Source organism: Ambystoma mexicanum, chromosome 3q, assembly GCF_040938575.1.
Source record: "Ambystoma mexicanum isolate Mex_15411 chromosome 3q, UKY_AmexF1_1, whole genome shotgun sequence".
NCBI lineage: Eukaryota > Metazoa > Chordata > Amphibia > Caudata > Ambystomatidae > Ambystoma > Ambystoma mexicanum.
The window spans coordinates 493,393,285-493,420,048 of record NC_090926.1 but is presented as its reverse complement, the minus strand read 5'-3'; the positions used below and the strand labels follow the sequence as shown (position 1 = coordinate 493,420,048).

Here is a 26,764-nt window from a genome sequence, read left to right as displayed (position 1 = left end):
GGCATTTCAATAGGTTTATTGAAAGGTACAGTTCTTATATTTTTACTGCCATTTACTCATGGTAATACTGTTTATTGCTGTGTACACACCCACCCAAAATCACATCAATTTCCTTTGTAGCAGGTAATTTAACATTTACATAAAAGCTCAGTCTACTACTTTTGGTATTTTCCTTGGCAATACAGAGTTGAACACAGACCAACTCAAAACCTTTGGTTAAAATTGGCAGTACCAAGAGCACAATAAATCAATACAGCTGGGAGTAAATAGTCTGCTGCAATTACTCTAGTGTAAGTAGTAATCCCACAAAACAACCAAGATCTAATGTTTGCCTGCTGAGGTCACATTCTTTGTTCCTTTCTGTAGTACTTTGTGCCACAACCTTTCACAGTATAAATGGGTTTATTTTGCAACCTAGAGTGGGGTTAACCCTTCAGTGCATCTGCCCTAAATGCACCAGCCATTCTATCACATAGAAAGTACAAGCAAACAGCCAGTCACATGTACCATAGATTTATGTACTCCAATATGGCAAATAGAGAAGCTACAGCCTGTTAGTCTAGCAAAAAGGGAACCATGGCAGCCACTACATATCCAAGAGTGTCAGTTATAAATAACTGTCAGCTTGCAAAGCTACAGCGAAGAGCACAAGGAGTTACAAATGTTTACTGGGGCCACCACTTTCCTGGGAAACATTTTGCAAATTGAATTAAAATTGTGACTTAATAACTTCATACCAACATAGTAGAACTCATCACACCTCCCATCATCCTGTCCCAGCACATACATCAGATCTTGCTGATGAAGGTTGAGCAATTATTTGTTAAAAAGGTGCAACAATTAGGCAGTCTCTAGATGGGCATGAACACATGCACAGGTTTCCTGGCCAGATGCCAAGCCGTAAGGCAAGGTTTGACCTAAGCAATTTACAATACAATGGGGATGGAACATGAGTCTCCCTACCTTTTTAAGGTAAACAAAAAATAAAGTGCAAATAAGGTTAAAGCCAGGACTAGATTTAAAAAAGGTTAAAATTAGGATGTGCGCAGCCCTACTTGTCGGAAGGACATAGTCACCCCCCCAGTAGCATGCAGTTTTGCACATTGGTTCACCAAATCTCTAGCCCCTAATCTCACCCACCTCCAATCACTCTCCAAAAAATAATTGCTGATCACATCAATATGATATGATAAATTGCAAAAGAAGGAAAGGGTCAAATTTAATAGTCCGACAGCACATCATCCAGCACAAGTAGCTGCCAAATGGTCTTCATGAAAGTTTTAGATGCAACGCTTCGTCAAAGAAACAAGTGAAGGATTTCTTCGTAACATCTGGAAAAACAGAAAATAAGTGTTAGTCACAACTACTGGGTTGGTAGGAGGGTGTATAGAAACAGTAACAGACATATGGGGCACATAGTTCTGTAAGCACCTGAACTACGAAACCTAACGGAGTACTCCATGAAAAACAGCTTTACATTTCTCCTGTTCTCCTACATTTAAAAAAAAAACCACGCACCTGCCCCAATCTAAGAGCAGTGTTGCATAAAGAGGAAACCTTGACCAAAATAATTGCTTTTACAGTACCCTTGTGGGAGCAACACTAAGTCCATGTTCGAGAGAAAAGCGGATTTGGACATTCGTTAGTAATCCCAGAAAGTGGGCCACATATTGAAATGTAATATTTCCTCTTTAAATCTTCTGTTGAAGGGTAGCTTCATGGAGCAATAACACAGGGTCAAGATACATCTTTCCTTATAGTTACGATATTGTTGTTTGACTATACAGCACAAACAGTAAATCTTTGAAAAGACAACTCCATATTCCTAAAGGCCACAAGCAAGGCTAGAAGGGCCACAAACAAATCTAAGGGGAGCACCAGGTACACTTGATTGACCAATGTTATGACACCATTTGCTAACATTACCAAAAGCATGCGAAACTGGGATGGTGGAGTGTAAGCCCTCCTTTGGGATGGGTCAAATCAGAAAAAGCAAGCAATGACATCTCAAAGTATGGATACCACACCCCCTGAGGCTCATTGCGAAGACAATAGATTTATTTTATCAGTTGTCACACAGGAACGAGATATGGGTAAGTAATAATATCTGGTGGAGTTCTCCAAGCCCAAGCAGGACTTGCAAAATGCCCAGAAAAGAATATCACTGGCAAGTGAAGGTTTGTGAACTGGCCACGTTTCAGGTAGCTAGCCTTCGCTCATATTGTATGGAATAAAAAAAAAATCCAGGCATTCATATACAAACTAGCCCAAGGATGTTCTACCCTGTTTGTGTGTGCTGGAGCATGCTGTATAGCCTGAAGCTTACAGGTAGACCATAAGAGCTTGGACAGCTCACTTGCATGTGCCCCTCTACAACTTTAAGCAAACTCCCCTTGCTAAACAAACCGACAAGACTCCTTACTACTATGGTACTCGGTTGTAACAAACATGCCAAACAGCTTGTCAACCTTTACTCAAGTCTTGAGCAAGGCCATCATTTCCTGAACAGTCCCTTCATGCAAAATAGAAGCATCATACCACACTGGAATCCTAACAGCCACTTTCAGGAATCGGGGGAAGATGTTCTATGCGATAGAAACTCTGCCGCAATTGGCGTGCTGTACGTCCAGATACAATCCACTTCAGTTTCTGTACATTTGGCTTGGAACACTTTGTAGACGAATATTCCGCTAGGCATTTTGACACCATCTCCTTCCAGACCAATAAATCCCTGTTAATAATCTAGATTGAAAAACAGTAAATTGTAAATTTTGCATTCATCCAACAAATCAGGCATAAGCAGATCATTTGCCTTTGTAATGGTCACCAGACTAAAGTTTACAACATTCAACCAGTCACCTCAACTGGGATAAAGTGCAGAAAATATTGACAACAGAATCAATATATTGTGGATTTAAGAACCAAAAGAAAAATAAGCCTGCATTTGGATAGGAGAAAACTGAATTTTACACATACTTGGCTAGATTGCTTACAATGTCTTTTTAATATATTCATCACAAATGTGTTTCCCTTACAACTTCCAGCTCACGACTTGTAGTGCACCCCTCGACCATACTGCTGCACAGCCACCCTTAATTCATCCATCTTCTAACCCCCACCTCCAACAATATCATGCAGTTGCCAGACGATGCACCTTGCTGCTCCAAAAGAGACCAGGTTGTCATGGGCATTAGAGCGTGGCCACATGGCAACATAGTCGGAGATGGCATGTGGACTAGTCAGCCTGCAATATTCTCCACTCATTTAGGAAACATTAGGGTTTCAAGAAAAGACAAACACCCTAGCCAAGAGTGAGCAACCCATCAGGTATACAGCCCATTCAAAAACGTGCACTGGTTCAAGCAGTCCCTTAGGTCACTCAGTTTGACCCATACAATTACATTGTGCACCCAACCCATGAGAAGCAAAACATTTTAGGGTTCATACAGTCATGAACCTTGAGCAGCAGGTACAATGATTTTGTGTTTTGCACTTATGATCATGTGATCACGTTTACTGTATTGTGTCCCAGTCAAGGTTTCAATTTCCAATCTGGAAGATTATTCAGAGGGTGTTGAGGCATCGGTGTGGTGTTTGAAAAACATGTAGGTTATTGTTGTGTAGGACTTGCCTGGGTAAGCAGGAATGTTGTGATGTCATGTGGAGCTGATAGTTAAACACAAACCAGTATCGTTGTACAAAAGCATATGCATGCCCTATCAAGGTGCTCTAAAATGTGCATTGCTTGTTTAAACACAAGACTCCACCCATTTCAGAACCAGACTGCAGAGACTTAAGGGAGGGCACTCTTGGTTGAAGAGTAGGGGTGTTCAGCCAGAAATGTCATCAATACTTGTCAGTAGACCAAGTCCAGTGAAGGGATTTGTGGGGGGGGGGGCAAAATGGAGCAAAGTCGCAAGGGTCCTTTTAAAGTGGATCAGAGGGCAGGACATCTTCAAATGCCTCTTATCTTTGAGGCTCAACAGCGGGAGCTGGGCACTTGCAACAACAGTCTCAAAACCGTTGTGGTTGCAGCAAAGTCCCAGTGGTGAATCAAACGGGTTTGGAGTTGGAGGGTTCCAACAGACCAAGTTGACACTAAAGTCAGTTGAATCCAGTCTAGCTGGTGATGAGGCAGTCTGCTGCAATGGTTTGCGTGTGCATCTGGGTGGCTCAAAGGTAGCACTGCAGGTACTGTAGCAGCTCTGGGTCAATGGTGTCTTGAGATGGTGAAACAGGGTTCCAGCTTCTATGTTTGGGAGGCCCAATCCAGGGGCAGGGCACTTTCACCTCTAGCATTACACAAAATCTGCTGCAATATTAGGCAAGGCTATTGCAGTCAACTAGTTTTCCATTAGGTCAATGATGCAATACTGCACCACTGTAAAATGAAGCATAGCACAACGTCCATCCTGATTTATGATCTATAAAATGAGCCTGTGCCCAATTGGCTAGGGTACATTGCAGCTAGGCACAGATACAAGTTTGGGCCCAAAAAAGAATAGAAAACGCCTTCTGCTGGCAATGCTTCAAAGTTTTTAAAGTTGAGCCAGACAACCTACCCACAGCATGGTCTAGTCACTGGACACCCACCCACAACAATTAAAAGAGTGCATTTAATGGTCCGGATGTCAAGACCTTTATATGGACCCAAAAAGGTATGCGTGCAAACCTTAGAAGAGCTACAGTTTCGTGAAGTTCGCAAAATAAATTGTGGATCCTCAATTCAAGAAAAAATAATTATGTTTGAGATATTTAAAATTAGGATTCAGGCACCAATTCGAGCTCATACTACAGTGAACCATTTTAAGGGAGTGTTCATCTTGATGAAGCCACAAAGAGTCTGAACCAGTCCCTCACCCTTAAGCCCCACCCAAAAATAAAAGGCTTTGTGGCCAAGGCAGATTTCCCCACCAGGTTACACTGGTAATGCAGTGCCCTCCAAAATCCCCAAAGCTAGCACATCTGCCGTTTTCTAAATCTCTAGTTCAGTTTGATGCCTGCGAGCAAAATAAACTAGCCGAGTTTTCCATTAGCAACAATGAAGGATTCAAAATGGTACACCAACTGGCAACTGAATGCCATGGCACAAGACCTGGCAACTTTTAGAGAAGCTAAAAACTGTTATTTGCAGTCACCAAACTTAATTGGCCAGGCATCCATCTGGGTAGGGGGTGGGGGGAATAATAGGGTATGTTCCATCAGATGGTAGCTTCAGTGTGGAATGAGATCTAAATGCACACTTTCGACAAAAGTAAAGTAGACCGATACCGCAAGCAATACATCTTGTGATGGACACTCCAGCCCCATCTACAAGACGGCAATTGTTCCGTCCACACTGCGGGCTCCTGAGCCAAGTGGCCAGGGGCTGGGGTGAGGACCCCCCCAAAGGCAGACCCTCGGCCCCCCTCCCCCAAGCCTGCGACCCAGCCCCCTGCCCTAGAGAAAGATCATAGTCAAGCTCTTACCTTGGAATGTTTTTGAAGGCCTTCAACTGCTTCCGTCAGCTCATGTAATTTCTGTTCTTGAACCTCAAGTGCGATGATGGAAAGCGCCAACACGGAAGGCTAAGAAAGACAACCAAGCTCATTTCAAATCACACAAAGCAGATGAAACAGGAAAATGATCTGAAGACTTGAACAGTAGGGCTATTGGCCTATTAGGATTTACGTATAAATGCCACAGGCAACTGTGCCATACTTACTAGTAGCATCACAGCCTCCCTAAACTTCCAAAATACTCACCCAAATTCATTATAAACACAACATTAAACAATAATCAGGGTTTAAAACAGTTAGATGCCATTTTACAAAATGGTGGGCTTTCAGTCTCACGTTATTGAGCGTGAATGCCCTCAAGAGTTGTTAGTGTGGCAATTCAATAAGGCATCACAACCATGGGTGGTTCTGAAATAATGTAACCCACCCAAAAAAAAAAATCCCACATCCTACACAAATATTTCAAGGCTAAAAGGACAACAGAAAAACATTTATATATTGCAAGATAACTACCATCAAGGCTTTGTTACTGTTAAACCGCAATTTGATATTCCAACTTTAGTAGCCTTACTGGAATATCGGCCATCTCGAAGTGCCTTTGATTCTTAAAGTATAAGTGATCTAGTCTAGAGAGGACCACAATCCACCAACAGCGAGACTTTGAAGGGGCAGGTGGTGTTGAGTGAAATTACTACCAAGGGGACAATGGGAACATCCACGTTATACACCCTGCAAAGCTACAAATTTGACTTCAGAGCAGCGGCTTTTAAAGCAGAATTTCAAAGCAGAGACCAACTCACCTTGGCTTTGGAGAACAGTAGCCTGCAGTGACATACTTTAAGTTGTGTTTCAAGCCTTTCAAAGCAAAAGTTCTTTTTTCTAAATGAAAGAAGTTGAAAGGTTGTCATGCTTCTAATCTAATAAAAAGACGAGACAGATTAAGCAACCTCCTTTTGAGTACAGTACTTGTGGAGTAATGGATTTACTGCCATTGTGATCCCACAACCCCCTTATGAGGCATAATCTGATGAATTAGCTGGCGACACTGCACAGTTCATTCCTCTAAACCTCAATTGGACTCCATAGTGGAGATACCAACACCCCTGGCCAGGATTTATAGCCAAGACAGGCGATGTGGACAGCAACCTCCCCCTCCCGACCCCCACACAAGAAGAGCATTCATGAGATATCTTCACTTGTGAAGAATAAGTCAAATTAGCAGAATTCACAAGTAGGTTGAGCAGACTGCAAGACTCAGACGATACTGGCAAAGTGGGGGGGACCCAATTTAAAGAAAAAATTAGCCATTAGCTAACCCTTACCTTTCACAGCCTAAATTCTCATGGAGAAGTGAATGATAAAGTTGTAGGAAATAAAAGGCAGTTGTAGATTTAAGTTTCCAGTTTAGCTTCTCTACCACAATCTTCTCCATTCTCATCAGATCACAAACTGTAAACTTGTACTGGCTGATTCGGATGAGATCTGTGGCTAAAGGTACATTCTTTTCCTCTTCAGTTCCTTTCACAGCAAGGTAGAAGCAACTCAAGCCAACACAACCCAAATGTTTTGGCTGTACCTAAAAACAAAGTAGAATAGGAAAGCATTTATATAACTAGGGCAACAAGTAAACAATAGCACAGCCAACCAAAAATAGAACAAAGCCAATCATGAGTGTTGGTTGAACATACACTCCCGCTCCTTCCCCTTATATACAAGGCACCATTTCCACACAACCCCAATTCCTAAAAAAAAAATAAAAAAAAAAATGCAGGCTCCAAACTCACAATGGCAGCTCCAGGCGTCAGATCTGGATGTTACTTATGCTTCCGAAGTGGTGGTCTTCACTAGAGTAGACCAGTTTAAGATAGTTACTTAATGCAATCGTCCTTCCCACAAGAGATATCTGGAATTTCTGAGCTGGTAGGCAATTAGTGACCTTGCGTCAGCAACATAGATTTTTATGAATCACCCAAGACTAGTGGCAACGATCTCACAAGGGTGCACGTTGCGGAGCATTTTCATTTTGGTGCTTAATTCCTCCCACGTTAGAGGCCCCCCAGCTCTTTTGCTGGACTTTAGGAATCTTAACCCTAGAGTGAGCGTGCCCTTTATCCTCACTCATGTGAGTTGATCTGATTTGGATTAGGCTTTTCCTTTACAACCTCCATAAGAATCTAAATACCTGAACTACTGTTCCCAAAAATAGTAAGTGAAATTGACTTTACTTTTCTCCGTAGGTCCAGCACACACCATTTTATGTGGAGTGCTAGGGGTTACTTGGTCGCCAGTTATCCTACCTACTCATGTAAAGGAAAATGTATGTTACCCTCACTAATGGCTGGGGGCAGTGGTTTAATTTTCCTACCATCATGCTTTTCTACTACAGGCTGAATCCTTAGCTGCAGTATAGCACCCATGGGGAAATGGCGGTTTGTGAGGTCTTTCTTGCGTTTTACTCTGCGTGCAAACCAGGTTTGAGCCCTTTTCATTGCATTTGGCAAACTTGAGTACTGAAACCCACCTCTGGCTCCAGTGTGTCTGGCAGGGCAGGAAGTGAGGGAGAAAAAAAAAAAAGGAAATTTGCAGTCAAGTGCAATATCTGATCTGTTCAGGAGTCTCCCAGGAACCTCGAGAAGCAGGTCAGCCAGCGCGCAAGGCCCCTCAACAGAGTGCAAGACTCAAGGAGTTAAGGAAGGCCCCGCCCGTATCCAAGATCCACAGTGGTGATATTTACTGGCTGCTAAAATCGTAATGTGCTGCTAATCCGAAAAGAGCCCGTAGCTGCCGCCAACCTCCGAATTGCTGCAACAGGAGTCCCTAGACATCCTCCCTCTCGTACCAGAGACTGAGGCCCAGGAAACAGGATCCACATCACTGCAACTAGATAGAAGCCAGCTGGAACCTCTTCTTTTAACCAAAGGTACTGTTCTTACTTACCTCAGTGTCTATAGCTTGCTCTTCTCAGTTGAGGCTTGCAATAGCGGCTTTTCTAGAGTTGATCTCAGCCCTATACTTCACAAGTGTAACAGCTTGTGACCATACAGTGACTTTCTTCAACAAACTCCAACTTTGTGCAAGACATACAATCTAAGTGCCTCAGCTCCATAGACTTTGGCTGTCCTGGCTCCCTGCAGACGCCTCTATTCCATTTGACTTGGATTCTTACTGTTCCTCATAGGTGATGTATTGGTCTTTAACTAATATTGCTGGAAACAGTTATCTAGACTTCATTGGAAGATTTAAAGTGCTCACATGCTCCGAGAACCCGTTTAACCTTTTTCCTTCCTTTCTGCAAACTCAGAAAGTGTACTAGTGATATATAAATGAGCCCTAGTTAGTGTGTAAGAAGCATCTCTAAAGATTATCTACTAGCTTTGTGGTACTTATGTGCATTTGATTCTTATTTAAAAACTACTGTTGAATAATAATTTTATTATAAAACCTTGAGTGCAAGTGTTACTTGGATACTTGCATTTGCAGATTTTATTGCTACAGCTCACATTTCCCCTCTTGAGATTAGCCTGGCTGCTCAGTCACACTACCAACTTAGTACTGGTCTATACCAACAAATAGGGTACCCAATACCAAGAGAACAAGGGTTCTGTAATCTCCGACAGGGTTACTACAACAATTCTTGCTTAACAGTACAGAACAGGATTCATGTTGCAGTCCCAAGCATAACTGTACAGTAGTACCTCTACCTGCTATAATACCTGCTGTATTCAGGTTTGCTCGCAAATGCTGACTAACTCACCCCTTGACAGTTTCAAGTGGACAATCTGCCACCTTGCTTTACCACACCAGAAAGCGAAGAAAATCTGAGCAGCTGAGGGGAAGGAGGGGGGGGAGGAAATTGGGTGTCACAGGTTGTCTTCCCCACCCGCCCGACTTTGCCATGTTAGCTGGCCTGCAGCTTCCTCGATCCAGGCCATCTTTCCAAGGGATGTTTTACTACAAAGTCTTGGAGCGACTAAGAGCCTACATCAGGGCAACCACATTCTCATCACTACTGCTCTAGGAATATAACAGAGCAGCTATAATAGTTGGGTGACAGCTGTGGCTCCATGTCAATATGGGTTGAGGTGAAATGACAGGCTGACTAACAAGACCAATCAATTTTCTGACTCCTAGCAGTTTTGTCAATAAAGGTTTTTCAGGGGGCCGTGTGAACATGTGACGATCCCCCACGCCGCCCCCCTACCACCCACCACTCTCCCCTGCTTGAGAGGTTGACCAGTCTGTTATATCAATCACCAAAGTGGTACAAGAACCAGGAGCCTAGGCAAACGACCGCCAGTCTGGTTCAGAAGGCACCAATAGCAAAGTGCTAGTCTGCTCTGCCAATGGGGAGCATCCTGACACTCCAGGCAGCATTGGATCTGAGCAACCTTAGCTAGGTGGGTCAGATTGGTCAAGCACGTATTTATCGCAATCTGTGGGGCACATCCTGCATGTGATGCCATGGCATGCAACGCTGCTCTGAAAACATGAAAGCAGCCCACTAGTACAGCAATTGGTTTTCAAAGCATTTTACGCCTACCAATTCAAGCGTGGCTTTATTTAGTTGGGATGACGCATTAAACAAGTACTCCACTATCAAAATGAAGATTCCCAATACTTACAAGTAAGCACCAATTCTGTTAACACAGTGGCTGAGGGCATGCGTGTGCTGTTGTCTACCTTTCATGGCTTCCGTTTCTGCCCTAGTGGTGATACTTTGCCCGCAGGCACTGAAGCCAAGACTTCGTATCGCCTTCTGCGGTCTCAAATATCAATAGTTTCTACTGGGAGGTTGTAGACGACTCTGGTCCATTGGCCATGAAGCAAACTAATGAAACCTTTGAACATTGTACAGTTAAAATTAAAAGCATAACACTTGCTCATTATCCTTAATAGAATTAGGACTCCCAAATAATGGCAATCTATAATCGTGCCCAAAGCATTCTGAAAACCTGCATCTGCTGTGCCCCCTGTCCCACCCATTCTAGAGGCAGATCACCCTGCAACTGGATCTATGCTGCAGACATTCCGCAAGTATGATTGTGCTGTAATCTAAATGCCTGCATGTTAGGAGGCTTTGCATCAAATCTTTGCTGACAGCGGGACTGGTTCTTCCCTGAAAAGAACCGACACGGCATCCACCTGCACACAAAAAGGTGAGTCACCCATGTGCAAGGCTAGTACACCGTGCATTTAAAGTAGAAAGTGATCGTTTTAACAAACCCGTACCTTCATTTTAGACAAAAACCTATCCAAAAGATGCACAGCCAAGGAAAAGGTCTCTGTACTGAACCCAAAAAATTGTGTTAAGCTCAGGAGATCCTTTACTTCAAAGTCTCTAAGCCTGGAAGTCATGCGAAGGCCATTGTCATGGGAAGTTTCAATCAGTCTCAATCCACAGGCCTTGGGCTGGCATCTAAGCTCCTGTTCCAGCAGTTCGTTCAGCTGGGTTAGAAGTGTCTGGGCTTCAGACGTTGTCAAGGTGTCAATCATCTACAGTGAAAACAAAAGAAGTTTAATTTAAATATCATTGCCACCGCCGACCTCAAAAAAATAAAACATGCAGTAACAAGACGCCTCATATCATGCTTACAATGATTAGGATAGTATATGAAGTTTCTGTAGGAGATCGGTTTGTTTGTAGAGAATTCAATTGCTCAGATCTTAAAGACGCTTCAGTTTTGCCAGAGAATTATACTTCAGGAAGCTGGAGCATGAAAAGAAAAACGAACACCTTAGTAAAACAAAGTATTTGAGACAATTACAATTATTGTACTACTTTTTCCAGCCTGGTGGTAACGTTTGTTGAAGAAAAATAAAGTGTCAAAACACATGGCAACAGATTCCAGGTTAATGATATCCTACATGACAACCATGAGTTCTTCCTATTAGCACACTGGCCCCTCAGCAGCGTAGCTGCTCCATAGAGGCCCAGGGGTTGAAAGTAACCAACACTTTTTTGCTCTTGTCCAGAGCTAAGTGCAAACAGATGGACAAAGACTGATATGCGGGGATTTCTTCTCTGTGAAAAGAAGAAGCTAAAGACTTGGTTGAGACTCCTATGGGCCATCCACTCAAGAACAAGTGACTGGGCTGTGCTCGTGCTGGCAGAGAGTTTCCCAGACCCTCCCCCCCACAACACCTCCCCCTGTTTTGCAGGCCAAGTAACTTTGGGTCTCACCCCCAAGTTACCAGGGGACTCCAGACGTGGACCCCTTGCTCACTCCCCTTAGAAAGATAGCTTCACCTCACTGATGATGCCCAACTAGGCTGAAACAAGTGTATGGGGTTGCTGTGGTTTGTTCAGAGGAGAAGCATCTAGCATTTTGGTGCTGGACTGCACCTGGACAGGACAAAGACTGATGTGGGGATATTTCTTCTCTGTGAAAAGAGCAGTGCGCTAAAGACTTGGTTGAGACTCTCCCAGGGGCCGTCCACAAAAGAACAATTCAATGGGCTGTGTTCGTGCTGGTAGAGAGTTTCCCCAGCTCCCCCACTCCCCTGTTTTAGAAGGACAAGTATACCTTCTGCTGTACTAGCAGGAAGATGGATAACTAAATTGGCCCAGTGCTCAACACCAACTTAAAACCAGTGGTGGGCAACTTGTGGCCCTCCAGGCAGGTGGGCCTACAAATCCCATTAGCTAGAACAGTCGATGGTGAGGGATCATGGGAGTTGTACTCTGCAACATAGAGAGCCGCAGGTTGAGCAATAGACGAAAACCCTTTATATGCTGGGCCATAGCCCAGAGATTACTTTGCATGTGAATGCCAATGAATAGAACACAACCACCAACTCGCATACCTCCAGATCCCCCACATCAATAGACCTAGCCCAGATTGTCAGTACAAGCCCATACCGGGAAACCATAATTTGACTCAACTGTCCCCAACCCCCATGGCCACACGCCCACCCAGCACCAGAACTGCACCTCATTCTGCCATCATTTCCCAAGACCTTCACTATCATTCGACTATATAATACTGACAGTTTCAGTCATTGGCATTATTGGATACAGACTTCTACTAATTTCACCAGTTGAATATTTAGTGGTTACAGTCAGCAATGAGATGTGCTGTGGGTAGCAGGCAAAATGGTTTGCAGTAATGGCGACCCGTTTTGTGGTCAGTAGGGTTGCATTTTATCCAATTCCATGACAGAACTTCCCGTTTAACCTCGCTAGACGTTCATCCAACATCTTAATGCCCAGCTCCACACGCAGTTCTTGTAATGAGTGCGGCTCTGGTCGCTATTCCCAAGACCCTGTTTTGTACCTTTTGTAGTCATCCAATACCATTCTGGGTAGACAGTTCAAGCCAGGGTGGGTCCGATAATCTCCTAATTGGTCTCACCAGATGGCAAGCAAGGAATGAATGCATTTAACTTGGTATGCCAATACGAGGTGAAAACCTGTGGGACCAGTAGATGGACTTAAGCCCCTTTTCAGAGTTTTCCTTGAACATAAATCCCATGGCAAGGAGAGCAATCCTGGGGAGGGGGTGTGGAGCTGTGGGTCTACTGGGTGCGGCCAGAGGTGGATGACGACCAAAAAGACCAACAGGAGGTTGACAATAGTTGAACAGGTGAGGCATTTGTGAGGGATAGTGGTTCTACAGTTCAAGAGTTCATGTGTGGCAAGCAACAAGTAGATTGCGAAGCAAAATATACTGGGTGAAAAGAGTGGTTGTGTAGTCAGGAATTAGTGCAGTTGTGATGAAAGCAGAGGGAGTGGGAGAAGTAATTACATTGGTGAAGAGTGAAACATCGGAGGGACAAAGGATTAGTGCAGTGGTCTGCCACAGACTTCGCAGATGTTTTGGACCTCAAGCCAAGGACATTCACCCATCGACTATGCTAGCTGAGGCAGTCCATAATTTGTAGTGCCAAAGGTTAAAGACCAATGGATTAGTGGGAGGAGTAAAGAGGGTAGTAAGCGTGAAGGAGTAGAAGTCAGTGAGGTGACTGATCGAGCCAGATTACAAGAGCAAGCTCAGGGCCATTTTTCAGCCTCCCAAAAGAACACCAAGATGCATTTATAGGGCAAGTTAGAAGTCCCGCAAAGATTAGGGAAGCCACTGTTAATCTACATGAATATCTTTGACAGTAGGGGAAACAGTACAACTAACCCAGTGCCAAGACACCTGGATTAGGGAGGAGGTTTGTGGGCAGACAAAAGAGGGATGGCCCTTGACCACACAAAAAACCCATTGAACTGTTAGAAAGACTACTTTTATGTGCTACTTGACAGACAAGCTACTAAAAAAACAAATACCAGGGCACATGTCTTGGAATAAAGAAATTAGCAAAACACATTTAAAACCAAAACATTAATGTGAGAGAATAAAAAATGTACATTAGAAAGCATTTCATACCAACATCTCCACCAAACACGAATACTCAAATGTCGTAGCAACACTAAAACATGACGGTGAACACAAACGTCTCAAAGTAAACTATGTACATCAAAAAGCACACTCATTGACAAAGATCCACTTGGGGAACAACCCCTCAAACAGAGCCACATGGCCCAAGAGGCAGGGGGAATGCAACAACCCAATCCAGATCATAAAAGAAACCTCACCATGAACTGCTACATACATCAGCTGCAAGGAGTGACAACACTAAAACTGGGCAACAAGTGATCTAAAGGCCCCTCCCCAAAAAAAATACAAAATAATCAATCCTTCACAGCTTTTGTTGGGGGGGTTCCTGCATATTTGTCTTCTAGCCTTAATTACCATTAAGAATAATATTCAGGGAAGTTTGGTCAGATTGTTGTGGGGGCCGCACAATTGCTATTAAATGCTTCAGGAAGTGGGAAAATATGGGTCATCGAGGGGGGGGGGGGGGGGTTCAGCTGAGGAACTGTGAAGGTTATCCAGGTAGGACAACACAACGCTTAGTACAAGCTCGGTAGATCAACGATTCTTCTACATAGATCTGCAAGTCGCAGGTTTAACTCTGGGTCAGAATCATAAGTTAACTAATTAGTAAAGTTGAAGCAGGGCATTTAGACTGCATGGCATACAAGTAGTCAGTCACATGGCATGCCTGCCTCAGCTTTAAATCATTCAGTGGTCAACACAATGACTATTGGTGAGGTTTAGAATATTACAATACAGGGTGTGCATTAAGAGTCCTCCGAAAAGCCTAGAAGGCTGGGGGTGAGGGAACTAAAATTTAAAAGTCACACCGGTGTACAGTCCACTAAGAGTCAGACAAAAATTCCACAAAAGCATTCATTAACTGGTTGGATTACACATTACCTTCCTATAAGTGCAAGAATGTCAGATGTGGGCACATAATGTGTTAGAGTGGTAGAGTAGGCCTGCTGCAAGATCACTGGTTTCCTGGCAGTTTGTTTTGCCTAGCAAGCTACCAGGGACCCATTGGATGAAACAGTGGGACTATTCTATTGCAGCATACCGTTAGCTGGTGTATGCCATTGCTGCATTTTTGGTGCAGATTTGTTAAATTGCGTATGCCATAACAACCAAAGAAGGGTGAAGATTAACATGCCTCTTTAGCGAGCCAGTCGGCCAGAGCATGGTGGAGGTTTTCTCCTGCCTGCCAGACTGTGGACTGGTTTATTATAAGACGCTTCTGAAAAGTTTCCCTTTTGGCATATGCAAACAGGGTCTAGGCTATTGCTTTCTTGAGAAAAGTGGTACTGAGGGATGGAAATTGTTATATGTCCAATGTTCTTGCTTGCCTCAAAGGGTATGGGAATCTTACGCCCCCTCTATCCTCCCCATCAGTTCAGGGTGCAACACGGGTTTGAATCACACCAGGCCAATCTAACCTTTTTTGAGGTCGATACATCGATTCCTATTAAATTAGTTACTAAACCTATTTGACAGTGTCAAAAAGCAGGAGAAAGCATGAATGAGGTGCAAAAGAAATATGTTATACTACATGCCTGCCCCTCCTGAACGTGGCTCCAATACCATTCGTTTAGCTTCAAGTTTACCACTTAGAAACAGATGAAAACTAAGGCACGGCAATACGAAGTGCATTATCCCCTGCACTAGACTAACTTTGATCTGTGTTGTGCAACAACCCTGTTAAGACAGCACAACACTGCCCATTTGCAGAAGTTACACATGACCGACATTTTATAAGGATAGTAGTTCTGTGCTTCATAATTCACTCATGTATAGTGAAATATGTTCTACTGGTTTACCTAAAATGGAAGCATCCTCCTATATAAATTGTCTTGGAAGCATAGGAATTCTAGGCCTACGTGTATGAGCATTATTAACTCTTCCACGGAACGTTTTAATCTTACACCTTTGACGACAGGAGGTTCAGAGTATTAAAAACAGTTTAAATCAAATAGAAGATCACTAAAGCAAGAGAATCAGTTGTGGAACTAGAACAACCAGAATAAAAGTAATCCAAGAGGGAAATAAATACAGAACAATGTGGGGATTAGCTTGGTAGGAAGCTGTCCAAATTCATATTCGATCCCTAGAGACATGCCCAGTAACAAGTAATTTAACTCATGCAAGATCTTTTTTACGACATGAGGGTACTCCAGCATTCACCGTGGCCATCTGCATCACTCCTGCAGGTGTTGCCATTTTATTTTTAAATTTGACGGCTGATGAATATAGGGATGAATTACTGATCGGTATCAAATATAGCTGAGCACAAATTAAATTGCCAGTTCTGGAAGAGTTTGTATAAAATCGGCCGATTCATGGAATTATTTGCGCCGAAAAACGGGGTGTGTGCGCCATTCTACCCGCAAATCCCCATTTGTTAAACAGGGATTTGCGGGCAGAATGGCGCAAATAATTCCATGAATCAGCGTGTCAATGTTAAAGGCACTTGCTAAACGCATTTTAAAACAGCAGTTGAAGACTCGCATGCACACCCACGCCATATTCACAGGCTAGATTCATTATGCACTTCTTGGTCAAAAAGGAGTGTGGTGGCCCATAATAGTGCAAAGAAGTCAGGCATTTTTTGCACCTAGCCAGTATACTAGATTAGCACCATTAATTCTCCTAGCCTTTGAGGACTGAAATAAATGGGTTCCACTAGGCTCAATCATGTTGTGGGTCTTTTGCAAGAACCCCCCAAATTAAGAGATACGTCCCAAGGGGACTCAAAGGGTTAACAATATTTGCCAAAAAGTTTGAAGTCTGTCAAGTGGACTAATTGGGGCCAGGGAAACAGGGTAGATTGGACAAACAAGTTGCATGGCCTTTCAAAATTTGAAGGTGGTCTTTTGGGTCTGGATCACTGACTACCATAGTCGGGTCAATCTGATTGGGGACGACATAACTGGGCACCATGCTAGACAAGTAAAAGATGGTCATACAGTTTCAGATGGTGAAATGGAGGACCATTTCCCCCAAGTGGGGTTCTGCGCAAACTGGTGCAAGGAGAGAAGATGGAATAAAGGGATAACATTAAGGAGGGAATAAGGCCAAGCAAAAACCCCAAATAGGAGGGTCGATTGTGGGGGTAGATGGCAAAGATGTGGCAGGGAGTGGAGGCAACGTAATGGTGTCAGTGGAGTTGGGGGCAAGGGAACAGTCACAAGGAATGCCAGACTAGAAGATATTGGGGCACCCTTGGCAAGCAAAAAGAGGGTGCGGTTGGTTAATCCACACAAACCAACAATTAAATAATATTTTTTTAGGATTGATGGTTTTTCAATTAGTTACAATTATCAGTACGCTGTGATACATTTCAGAGGTCAGTTTATAGTAAGGAACAGGGGAAATTGACCACTGTTTAGGTCAATCTGGTCAAGACAACGAAATGACAGAACTGTCTTCATAGTCTCATGCCTAAAGGCAGGCCAAGTTCGGGGTCCATAATGACCAGTATTCTTTGCTCCGAAGGATCTGCTCATGCAAATCAAAAAAGGTTTCCCAAGCGAAGATTCCTGTCGGAAGGTATGGTTATCTTGTGGGATCTTTAGGGCTGGTCACCCATACATAACAATTGTAAATCAGTGACGAACGGATTTCTGTACTGTATAAGGTCAATGGACAGCAGTCAGTACTGGGGAGACGTACTCCTGAAATGCAAATTCAGTGATCCCTGGTAGTGCAGCACAGTTCTGAAGGAGTGGGGTGGTTTCATTCAGTTAAAGCACTGCTCTATGTGCAGTTAGAGTTGTCAAGTGGGGAAGAGTATGTGTGATCTTACAATCAAATCCAGGCCAAATATGCAGCTAAACGCCTGGCAACAGCTACGGCTCACAATAGCTGTATTAAGAATAGTTGTTAAACCTGGTTATTTCTGCTAGTAACCTGGCTCATCTACGTCTTAAGGGACACCATTACACAGCAGTCCACCATGTAACCTATCCCTCACAATCATAAATTAATGCTATATAAATCGAGATTTGGCAGACAAGATATGATATACTAATGTTGTGTCATAACCATAACATCTCGTGATTAATTAGAAGAAAATAGAAAGGTGTCAAACCTATTCCTTATAGGGCATTTGTGAACATATGTTAAACTAGAAATTGTCCCCTGCCTAACGAAGGGGCGATTTAAATATTGTCATGTTTTGCTGCACCCACTGCCCACCAACACCATGGGCCCAGAGCAGGCACTCAATGGCAGCAGTCATGCTGGCACTTTGCTCCTGCTAGCTTTCACGGCCTGGGTCCTTGCCAAGGCAAGCACAGATGCAGTGGCGCCATGGCATTGTGCTCCACTGGCCAATATCCCGATCAGCTTCCAGGCTTACCTCTACTATAACTCAGGACACATCTTCCTTGGTCCACTGCAATGACTGGCCACAGCCTTGGTCTGCACTGGCCTCAAAGTCTACACTATTTGCTCCTCCCAACGAGAAGCTTAATGCCAGCACCCTCCCATGCTATTGCCTGGGGAGGGTGGACTCCGGGCACATGGTCCCCGGGCCACAGCAGACTCAGGATCAGCAACCTTGCTACACTTTACTCTTTCTGTAGGTTTACTAAAGAGAACAAGGCTGTAGTGCAAAGCCTGATTTGCCCTAGAAGGAAGTAACCCTTTTGGGATCATGCCATCTTTACTGGACCGTTTTTTCTTCTGCATCCATATCCCCATGAAGAGTTCCCCATCCCTGGCCACCATGTGGGTTACCACTACACACTGCAGAGGGTTCCATGACCCTCCACCCAAACAATTGTCGGCCGGTCATAAGGCCCCTAATCAAACTTCTGCACTAAAAGTGCAATCTAAAGCGACAGTGCACATTTCTCTATTAAAGCGATGTTTACGAGGATTCCTTTCACATATATAACCTTTTAATCACCTCTTAAAAATATGCGGTACATTCGAGTTAGCGGCTACACTTATCTTTTGATGACATGATGTACTTTCTCTTGAGGCAGCTTCGCAAACCCAGACCCCCGGAAAGGCAGGTTGACAACCACCTTATGGGAAGAATTGGTGCGACAGTCCTAGCAACTGATGTGCCTCTCAGCAGCCACGGATCTATCCGCATTTTAAGGTGGGCAAACCGACACCAGATGCATGTGCTCAAAAGGGTGAAACAGCAGCCCCTTCAATCCTGGTGTAAAGCCATTTGAAATTGGCTAAAGGCGAGCAAGCTATGTAGGATGACTTGGCTGAAGGCCAGAGGATCCCTGGCACAATTTTTCCTTAAAGTTTAGCTGATCTTGTTACTGGGATCACAGGCCGCTGCTTCCTCGCAGGACAAAGGGCACCCAGTCACGCTTGACAGCAAGAAGGTAATGATTGATCCTCGCTCCAGACAGGATAGAGCTCAAATCGCGAAACAGCAATTCAATAAAGTTTGTTCCACTCACGACTATAAATCCCAGAAAATGCTCCCAAATGGGACAAGTGCCTTATGAGTTAGGACGTAGCTAAGTTTGGCGATTGAGGCCCTTAACAAAATATCTAACAAATATGTACACAAGCAACAGGACTGTGAGAAGTGCCCCAGTACAGAGGATTACCCTGCCAGATCAAACTGACATTACTCCCTCTATGGCATGATATCGTTTAATGGACCATACTACATAGCCTTCCAAATCAACATCCAGACAGTGTTGCCAAAGCACAGTACTCCAAGAAATCTCGCCAGAGCAATTTTTATTTACGAGCCTTTACGAATACGCTCAAACTACACAACTTCAACCGTGTCCGATTAATACTAGCCCAGGCGAACAATTCTTCCACAATTGCCCACTGAACATAGAAGTATTATTAGTTTATACGTTGATGCAAATAATGCGCCACAAAACCTATTGGAAAATTACAGGTTTTCTATCGTTGTAAACGATCAATCGCACACCAGTAAGTCTTTCATAAAATGAATGTGGGATACAAATAAAGTACCCTTAAAAACGCACGCCTTTTTTCTTTTTTTAATGTTTTTTTTTTTTTGGTTTATAAACTATACACAAACAAAAAAAGCTTAAAAATCATAAACAAATAAAATCGAAAATGCCTTTTAGTTTGCGCCTCCCAAATGTCAAACTGAACCCATGCAACACAAAATATGCGCACGTAACAGTGCTCAGTTCCGAGAAAGGGCCATAATACATCCTGTGCCTCCTATGTCACAGCAACTGCAAGCTCTCCCCGTGTTTACTCTGAGCTTCATTAAGTGCCTGTGCGAGACGGGAACAATGTGACCAGAAAGCTCAGGGCGTTACTGGGAGCCGCTGTTGCTAGGAGCCCAGTAGCGAGGGACCCAGAGTACGCCCCCTGGCTTGAGGACCATGCGGGGTGTGATGCCCGGGCATGTTATGGGGTCGAGAGAAGGATCGGATCTCGGACAGCTCCCTGCACCAACTAGACTGCGCGAGGGTTGTGCGGAGATGAACCTTGGGGAAAGCGCCAGTGACTTCCAATAGAATGAATGCAATCCCCAATCCCGAGCAGCTCCGCTTCTGTGCCAGATTTACTCACTCGTTGAAACTTAAAAAAAAAAAATTATATATATATATATATGTCCACATGTTTATGTTACATGGCAAGTCACAACAACCCGGAGCCAATGGCACAACATTAATGTAATGAGACGCCCAGCATTAACCAGGAGAAATTGAAATAGGGGTGGGTGCAATGGCCACCAACAGCTGCATGGGACTGTTGGGGCCAGTAAACAAGGTGATAAGTGAACCTAGGAACTGGATACCACCCCCATATAAAGAGCCGTGCGAGGTGAGGTGATCGCTTACCTTATGTGGGTTTCGCCTGCGTCGGATAACTGCTGAGTGATCAGACACTGGCTGCAATTGGAGGAGGCGACGAGTCGGCTTGCCAATTATTATGGTAAAAAGATAGATGTGACTTTAAAATGAAAATTATGTTAATAAAGCAACACAGAAAACATTATAAAACCTTCGCTGCTATGTCCAGCCACCTCCCCATCAACGGTTCGTGTCAGCCCTTCTGCTGACAGTAAAAGAAAGGGGCGGTGGCAGCGGGTTATATTGCGAGGGGAGGGGGGATTGACATAGAAAACAGACTAAACCTATCAGGTTGCACAGCCAAGCAGTGGGGAATTCCTGAAAATAGACGTAACGAGGAGGCCATATTGGAATGGGAATCAGCTGCTTGTGAAACTGGAAGAAGGGAAGCACCGAACGCACTCGGCAAATGGAACTGTAGGCGTGTAGGACGATGGGCATCAGTTGTCTAGCATACCTTATTTAGATGTCTCTATGTAGTGGCAGCATCAGCGTATCAATTCACCCAATTGTAACGCAAGGCGAACGAGACATTGTATACATGATGCCATCAGAGGAAGTTACACCGAAAGTGACCCAACTGTCATAGAAACTGATGTCACATGACTTCTGGTCTTAATGCTATTGAGGAAGTGACACCACCCATGCGTAAACAGCCACAGTAAGAGGATAGTTATGATCACTAAAGCAAACAAACTTCCATTTCGGTTATCAGTCATGTGGCCGCATTCAGCAAAGCCATCATAGGCAAGGGGAACTGCCATTTAATCCTTAGTATTTTGTAGCTCTGTTTTTGCCTGTCTCTCTTTTATGAGGAACCATACCTTTTAGTACTTGTCACTGAAAGGAGGGATAGGACTGTCTGCTAGCTGTAGGTAAAACATATATTTTCCCTGTGCTTTGTTCCTCAGATTCATGGCAATGACATCACTCCCCCGGCAACAGCAGGATACCACTGTGCCTTTGCTGGTTAGGCAGGTGACAGTGCAATTTAGTATGCATACATGCCAACATTCAGATGCACCTGGGAGGGAGATTTCCACAGGGAAATCGGGATACGCATATTTCCCCATAGGAATGCATTGGGGCTACAGTTATTTTAGACGGGAGACTGAAAAATAGCAATATTTTTCACCTAAAAATCGGGTGTCTCCCGGCTAAATCGGGAGGATTGGCATGTATGGTAGTATGTTCCAGAAAATGGGTGTGATGGCTCCATACATGCCAACATTCAGACGCACCTAAGAGGGAGTTTCGAGAGAGAAAATCAGGAGACATAGTTTTTCCCATAGGAATGTATTGGTGCGGGAATTATCTTTGGTGGGAGAACGTGAGAAAAAGCAATATTTCTCACTGAAAAGTCGGGAGTCTCCCGCCTAAATCAGGAGGGTTGGCATGTATGTGGCTCACAACCCATGGAATGTCTGGTGGCGATGGATAAACAAAACATTTGAGTCCCAAATGTGAAGTTGAAGTGCTTTTATTAACTTTGCCAGGTTGGCGGTTTGTTGGATCTCTACTGGGGATCGGAACATGCGCACATCCCCCCACCCACCACCCCCTACTTTGTCTTGTGGCACCTGGAAACACTATAGGCGCCATACAAATGTCCAATACATATAATAAATGAAGGATCTGAGCAATGGGCCACGGCATAGTGGCGTCAGATGTAGCATCACAAAATGGCAGAAGGCATGTTCTGCATGGATCTAAATCAAACAACCAAATGAGGTGTCCCACTGCCAATCCCCCTCAAGTTAAAATGCAAGTCATTGGGTAGAGCAAATGACACGCAGCGGGAATGAAGACACGGCCACACAGTAAGGGCTTCAGGCATCAACTGATTTATTGGCACGCTTACACTAACATTGGTCATGTGACTATGCTGATGCGCCACCGCCTGTCCCTGGTATCAGGTGATGACGTGCGATGCTACACCTACCGCCAAAATAACATTGTCCTACCTCATTTCTTTGATCCATCGTATTGACTTTCGGATGGTGCAGCAAGGTCTGTTTGCAGCTTGGGGTTGTGCATCTTCCTCTCCTAATCCGCCTTAGGGAGATGCTTGTTCCCCTGTGTCCGATTCCTCTTCATCACCCGAGTATCCAGCTAAATCTCTCACTCGCATTTCGTCTCGACTTCTGAATGTTCGAACTGGGGTGTGCCGTGATCTGTATTCCTGAAGAACAAACTGTTTCTCATCACTGTCCAACTGGCTCTCTCTGCGGTGACCATGGATCCCTTCATCTCTGTGATGATCAGTGGGCGGGGGTCAAATGGCGGCATGTCCTTGTGGGTCTGTGTCTGCCGCACCAGGACATGATCGCCAACTCTTAAGTTTGCTTGCAGAGCACCTTTTTTGTGATCAACGTATTCTTTCATCTTGTTTTTAGCCTTGTCATCCTTGCTCCTCACTTCCTGCTCCTGTGGGCTCCTCCCTTCCTGCTAGACCTCCAGGGGTAGCTGTGAGCGCACAGGTCAGCCAAACATTAGCTGTGCTGGGCATACTCCTGTGGAGTCATGGGCTGTGATCCGGTAATCCTGTAGGAGCTGGCACAGTGATTGCTCGATGGGAATGTGGGTAATGTTTGCCAATCTAATTGCCGTCTTGACATTGGTCATGAATCGTTCCACTGTTCCATTTGCTTGGGGCCACAGTGGCGTAACTTGCCTGTGGTGAAATCCCATGTAGTAGGCAAAATCTCGGAATTCTTTTCCGGTGAACGGGGTCCATTGTCAGACTTCGCCACCTTGAGGACCCCGTATGCAGATAATATCCTGTCTAGGAAGGGGATCATGGCAGTGGCAGCTGTAGAAGGCACTATCTCTGTTGCCGGGTACCTTGAATGCTTGTCAAATACTACTAGTACAAATTCACAAGATCTCAGTGGACCATAAAAGTCAATCGCAACCTCTTCCCACGCTCCCTTTGGGAGCGGTGTCATGTGCAACGATTCAGGGAACGGTGGGGGCTGTAAACTGAGGCATATATGACATGACTTCTGTGTTGATTCGATCATTTTGTCCATGCCAGGGAACCACACTTTCCTCTAGAGCATACATTTTGTAGACACAATGGGGCTCATTCTGAGTATGCCAGTATCCTGGCGATAGAGCTGGCTGGATACCGGCATCTGGTACTTACCTTTACTGGCCCCCCTTTCCGGTGGCATTGCCGCTAGTTTACGGGAGCCGGCGGAGGTGTGTAAATCCCCATTTAATGCCGGTGGTGGTAACAAGGGCTTTTTTGGCCAGTAGGGTGCTTGGTTAGCTGGAGCTAACTCAGGTGCCCCACCGCACTCCCATAGTCAGGCGGTCCAGTAAAGTGCCGGTATCCCTGGATACCGGCACCTTTTTACCGGCCCGCCCAACTCTGAATGAGGCCCACTGCCCCTGTGATTTTCTTGTGCAATGTCGATCACCCGCTGGTGGAGGGATGTCGGTAGTACTATCCGGTCCCCTTTGAGAATTAGTGAGCAGGGAGACAGCGACAGTTCGGCTTTGCAGAGTGCCCCATCGAGTGACTGGTTGTTCCTTCACGACGCCTCTGACGAGTTCCATCGCCCGTTCAGGATGCACGCAGTTGTAAGGGCCAATGTCGCGTCTTCTGCGGTGCTCCTTGTAAATTCTGCCATGTCGATGGCTTGGGGCACTGCATGATGGATGATATAGTTAATGTATCCATCCGCCCAGTCGTTGGACACGTGGGGTCCTTCAAGTGGATGGCGGGAAAGGAAATCTGTAGGGTTCTCGTTTTTTCCAGGCTTGTGAGTAATGACGAAATTGTACTCTTGCAGATGAAACCCCCATCTTGCTATCCTGCGCGGCATCTGGGTGATCGGTTTTGATGGTGATGAGGACCTGGTGGTCAGTGAGGATGGTGAAAGGCTTGTGTATACAAATAAATGAAAATGTTCACAAGCCCAGACAACCGCCAAGGCCTCCTTTTTTTTCAGCCTGCGAGTAATGTTGCTCTGCCTCGGGGAGTCTCTTCCTGGCGTAGGATACTATCCGTCTCTGTGCATGTTCGCTGCCTGAGTGTTGGGATAGAATGACTCCAAGGCCCATGGGGCTCACATCCACTGTCACTTTGGTGTGCATGTTGGGGTCGAAGTAGGACATACAGACAGCTGCAGCAATGTCTCTCTGGATTTTCTCAAAGGCCTTCTGCTGTGTAGGACCCCATTCGAAATTCATGTTTTGTTTAGTCAGAGCACGCAATTCATGTTTTGTTTAGTCAGAGCATGCAATGGGGCACTTGTGGAGGCACAGTTAGACAGATAGGGGGTGCAGGAACTTGCCAGTCCTAGAAACTACCTCACCTGTGCAATGCTCGTCGGGCGAGGGGCTTCCATCAGTGCTCAGATCTTGTCTGGATAAGGCTGGATGCCTTTTTCTGAAAAGATATGTCCAAAAAATGTAAGCGTGGTCTTGTTGAAGGCACACCTGTCCTTACTGAGGGTTAGGTTTGCATCGTTTAGGGCTGAGCAACATTTCATCAATGTCGTGTCCTGGGCCTCCTGAGATTGACCGAAGATCAGGATATCATCACTGTAATTGATACAATGTGGTATATGGCAGATGATCTTGCAAATTTCTTCCTGGAATATTTCTGCAGCCGAAGAAATTCCAAAACATAAGCGTTTGTAGCTGAACAATCCTAGGTGGTTAGTGAACGTTGTGATATAACACGATTCTTCACAGAGTTCTATTTGGTGATAACCTTTGTTTAGATGCAAGCAGGAGAACATTTTAGCTCCTTTGAGTAGGTGCATCATGTCCGTGATGCGCGGGGACTGGTGATGTTCTCTGAGTATGGCTTGAATGGGCACACGCATGTATACGCACAACCTTATTTCTGTCCTTCTGGCACCTTTTTTTGCAACTGGCACCACCGGGAGACCCATGGGGTTGGGCCTGACATTGGTACAATTATGTCGGCTTCCACAAGGGCAAGGAGTTCCTTTTCCACCAGCTATTGAATGTTAAATGGGATGCCTAGGAAGTGCTGTGCTAAAGGCTTCACCGTCTTATCTATGAGTAGTTGGATCTTTCGTTTTGACCCCTTTGAAAAGTCTGGGGAATTTTGCCACTACCCTGGCAGCGGGCGATATGTAATTGTCCGCCATCACTTGATAAACTATGTAAATGAGTCCCATTTGTACAGCTGATTTAAAACTTAATATGCACCCACTGGTGACTTCTGTGGCAAGGACGAGTATGAGTATGCGGTCCTGCTTGTCTTTGTGTCTGCACAGTGTTGTGAAGGCCCCAAGGCAAGGAAGAGGTTCCTTCGCTCTATATGCATAGATTGTGTAAGGAAGGCATGGTATCAACAGTAAAACAGATACAAGTGACCACAGTTCAAGGGTGTTTATTGAACTTCACCAAGGGTATGATAAATGCCTATCTAATCCTAAATCTATAGATGGGAGCAAGCTACCACCATCAAATAATAATAGCACAGTCCTAGTGGTGTCTTGTCAAAATAAAAGGGCCTACACTAAAAAACCTATTAGTGTGGGGGTAGTGTTTATGAAAAGAAAGAAGTGTTCACAAAAATGATATGTCAGGATGTTCAGGCCATTGGCCTCCTTTCCCCACATTTTCAGCATGGGACAAGGCAGTTCACTTGAGTGTAGCACAATCTCTGGCTTCTTTAGCACGAGGTTACAGTTCAATCACTAGCATCAGGGTCATCTGTGCCCAAGTCTCTTTGCCTATCAAAGTCTCTTGATTCAGAGAGCCTGATGCAACAAAACAAATGAAAAATTATTTTCCTCTTACAAGTACTCTATTCAGGTGATTCACCATTCACCCCGGATCCCGCTCAGTGGTCTCAGATCCCTTTAATACCACAATCGTCACTTTGGATCCCCCTCTTCTGGGCTCAGATCCTCTTCCTCAATGTTCATAGAATATTCTTTCTCAGGTGACTCACGGTTCACCCTGGATCCCCCTCAGCCGGGCTCAGATCCCCTGCTTAATACAATTAGTCTCCCCCATCCGGGTTCAGACCATTTTCAGTTAACATCAACTATTGAAGACTTTTCAAATGTGCACAGGGTTTGACTTG

The 26,764-nt window shown here is 44.6% G+C and overlaps 1 protein-coding gene across 1 annotated transcript; it reads right to left on the bottom strand.

Annotated features, from left to right (window-relative positions):
• Positions 1-20,938, bottom strand: CCNG1 (cyclin G1). Its single transcript, XM_069654280.1, has 8 exons — positions 20,674-20,938; positions 11,092-11,205; positions 10,728-10,991; positions 6,821-7,074; positions 6,299-6,377; positions 5,469-5,567; positions 2,539-2,742; positions 1-1,331 (listed from the first exon to the last, which is right to left on the bottom strand). Exons 3-7 carry the CDS (start codon positions 10,989-10,991, stop codon positions 2,551-2,553), a joined length of 888 nt encoding a protein of 295 aa, XP_069510381.1. The 5' UTR covers positions 11,092-11,205; positions 20,674-20,938; the 3' UTR covers positions 1-1,331; positions 2,539-2,550.
• Positions 20,939-26,764: the final 5,826 nt, after the last annotated feature.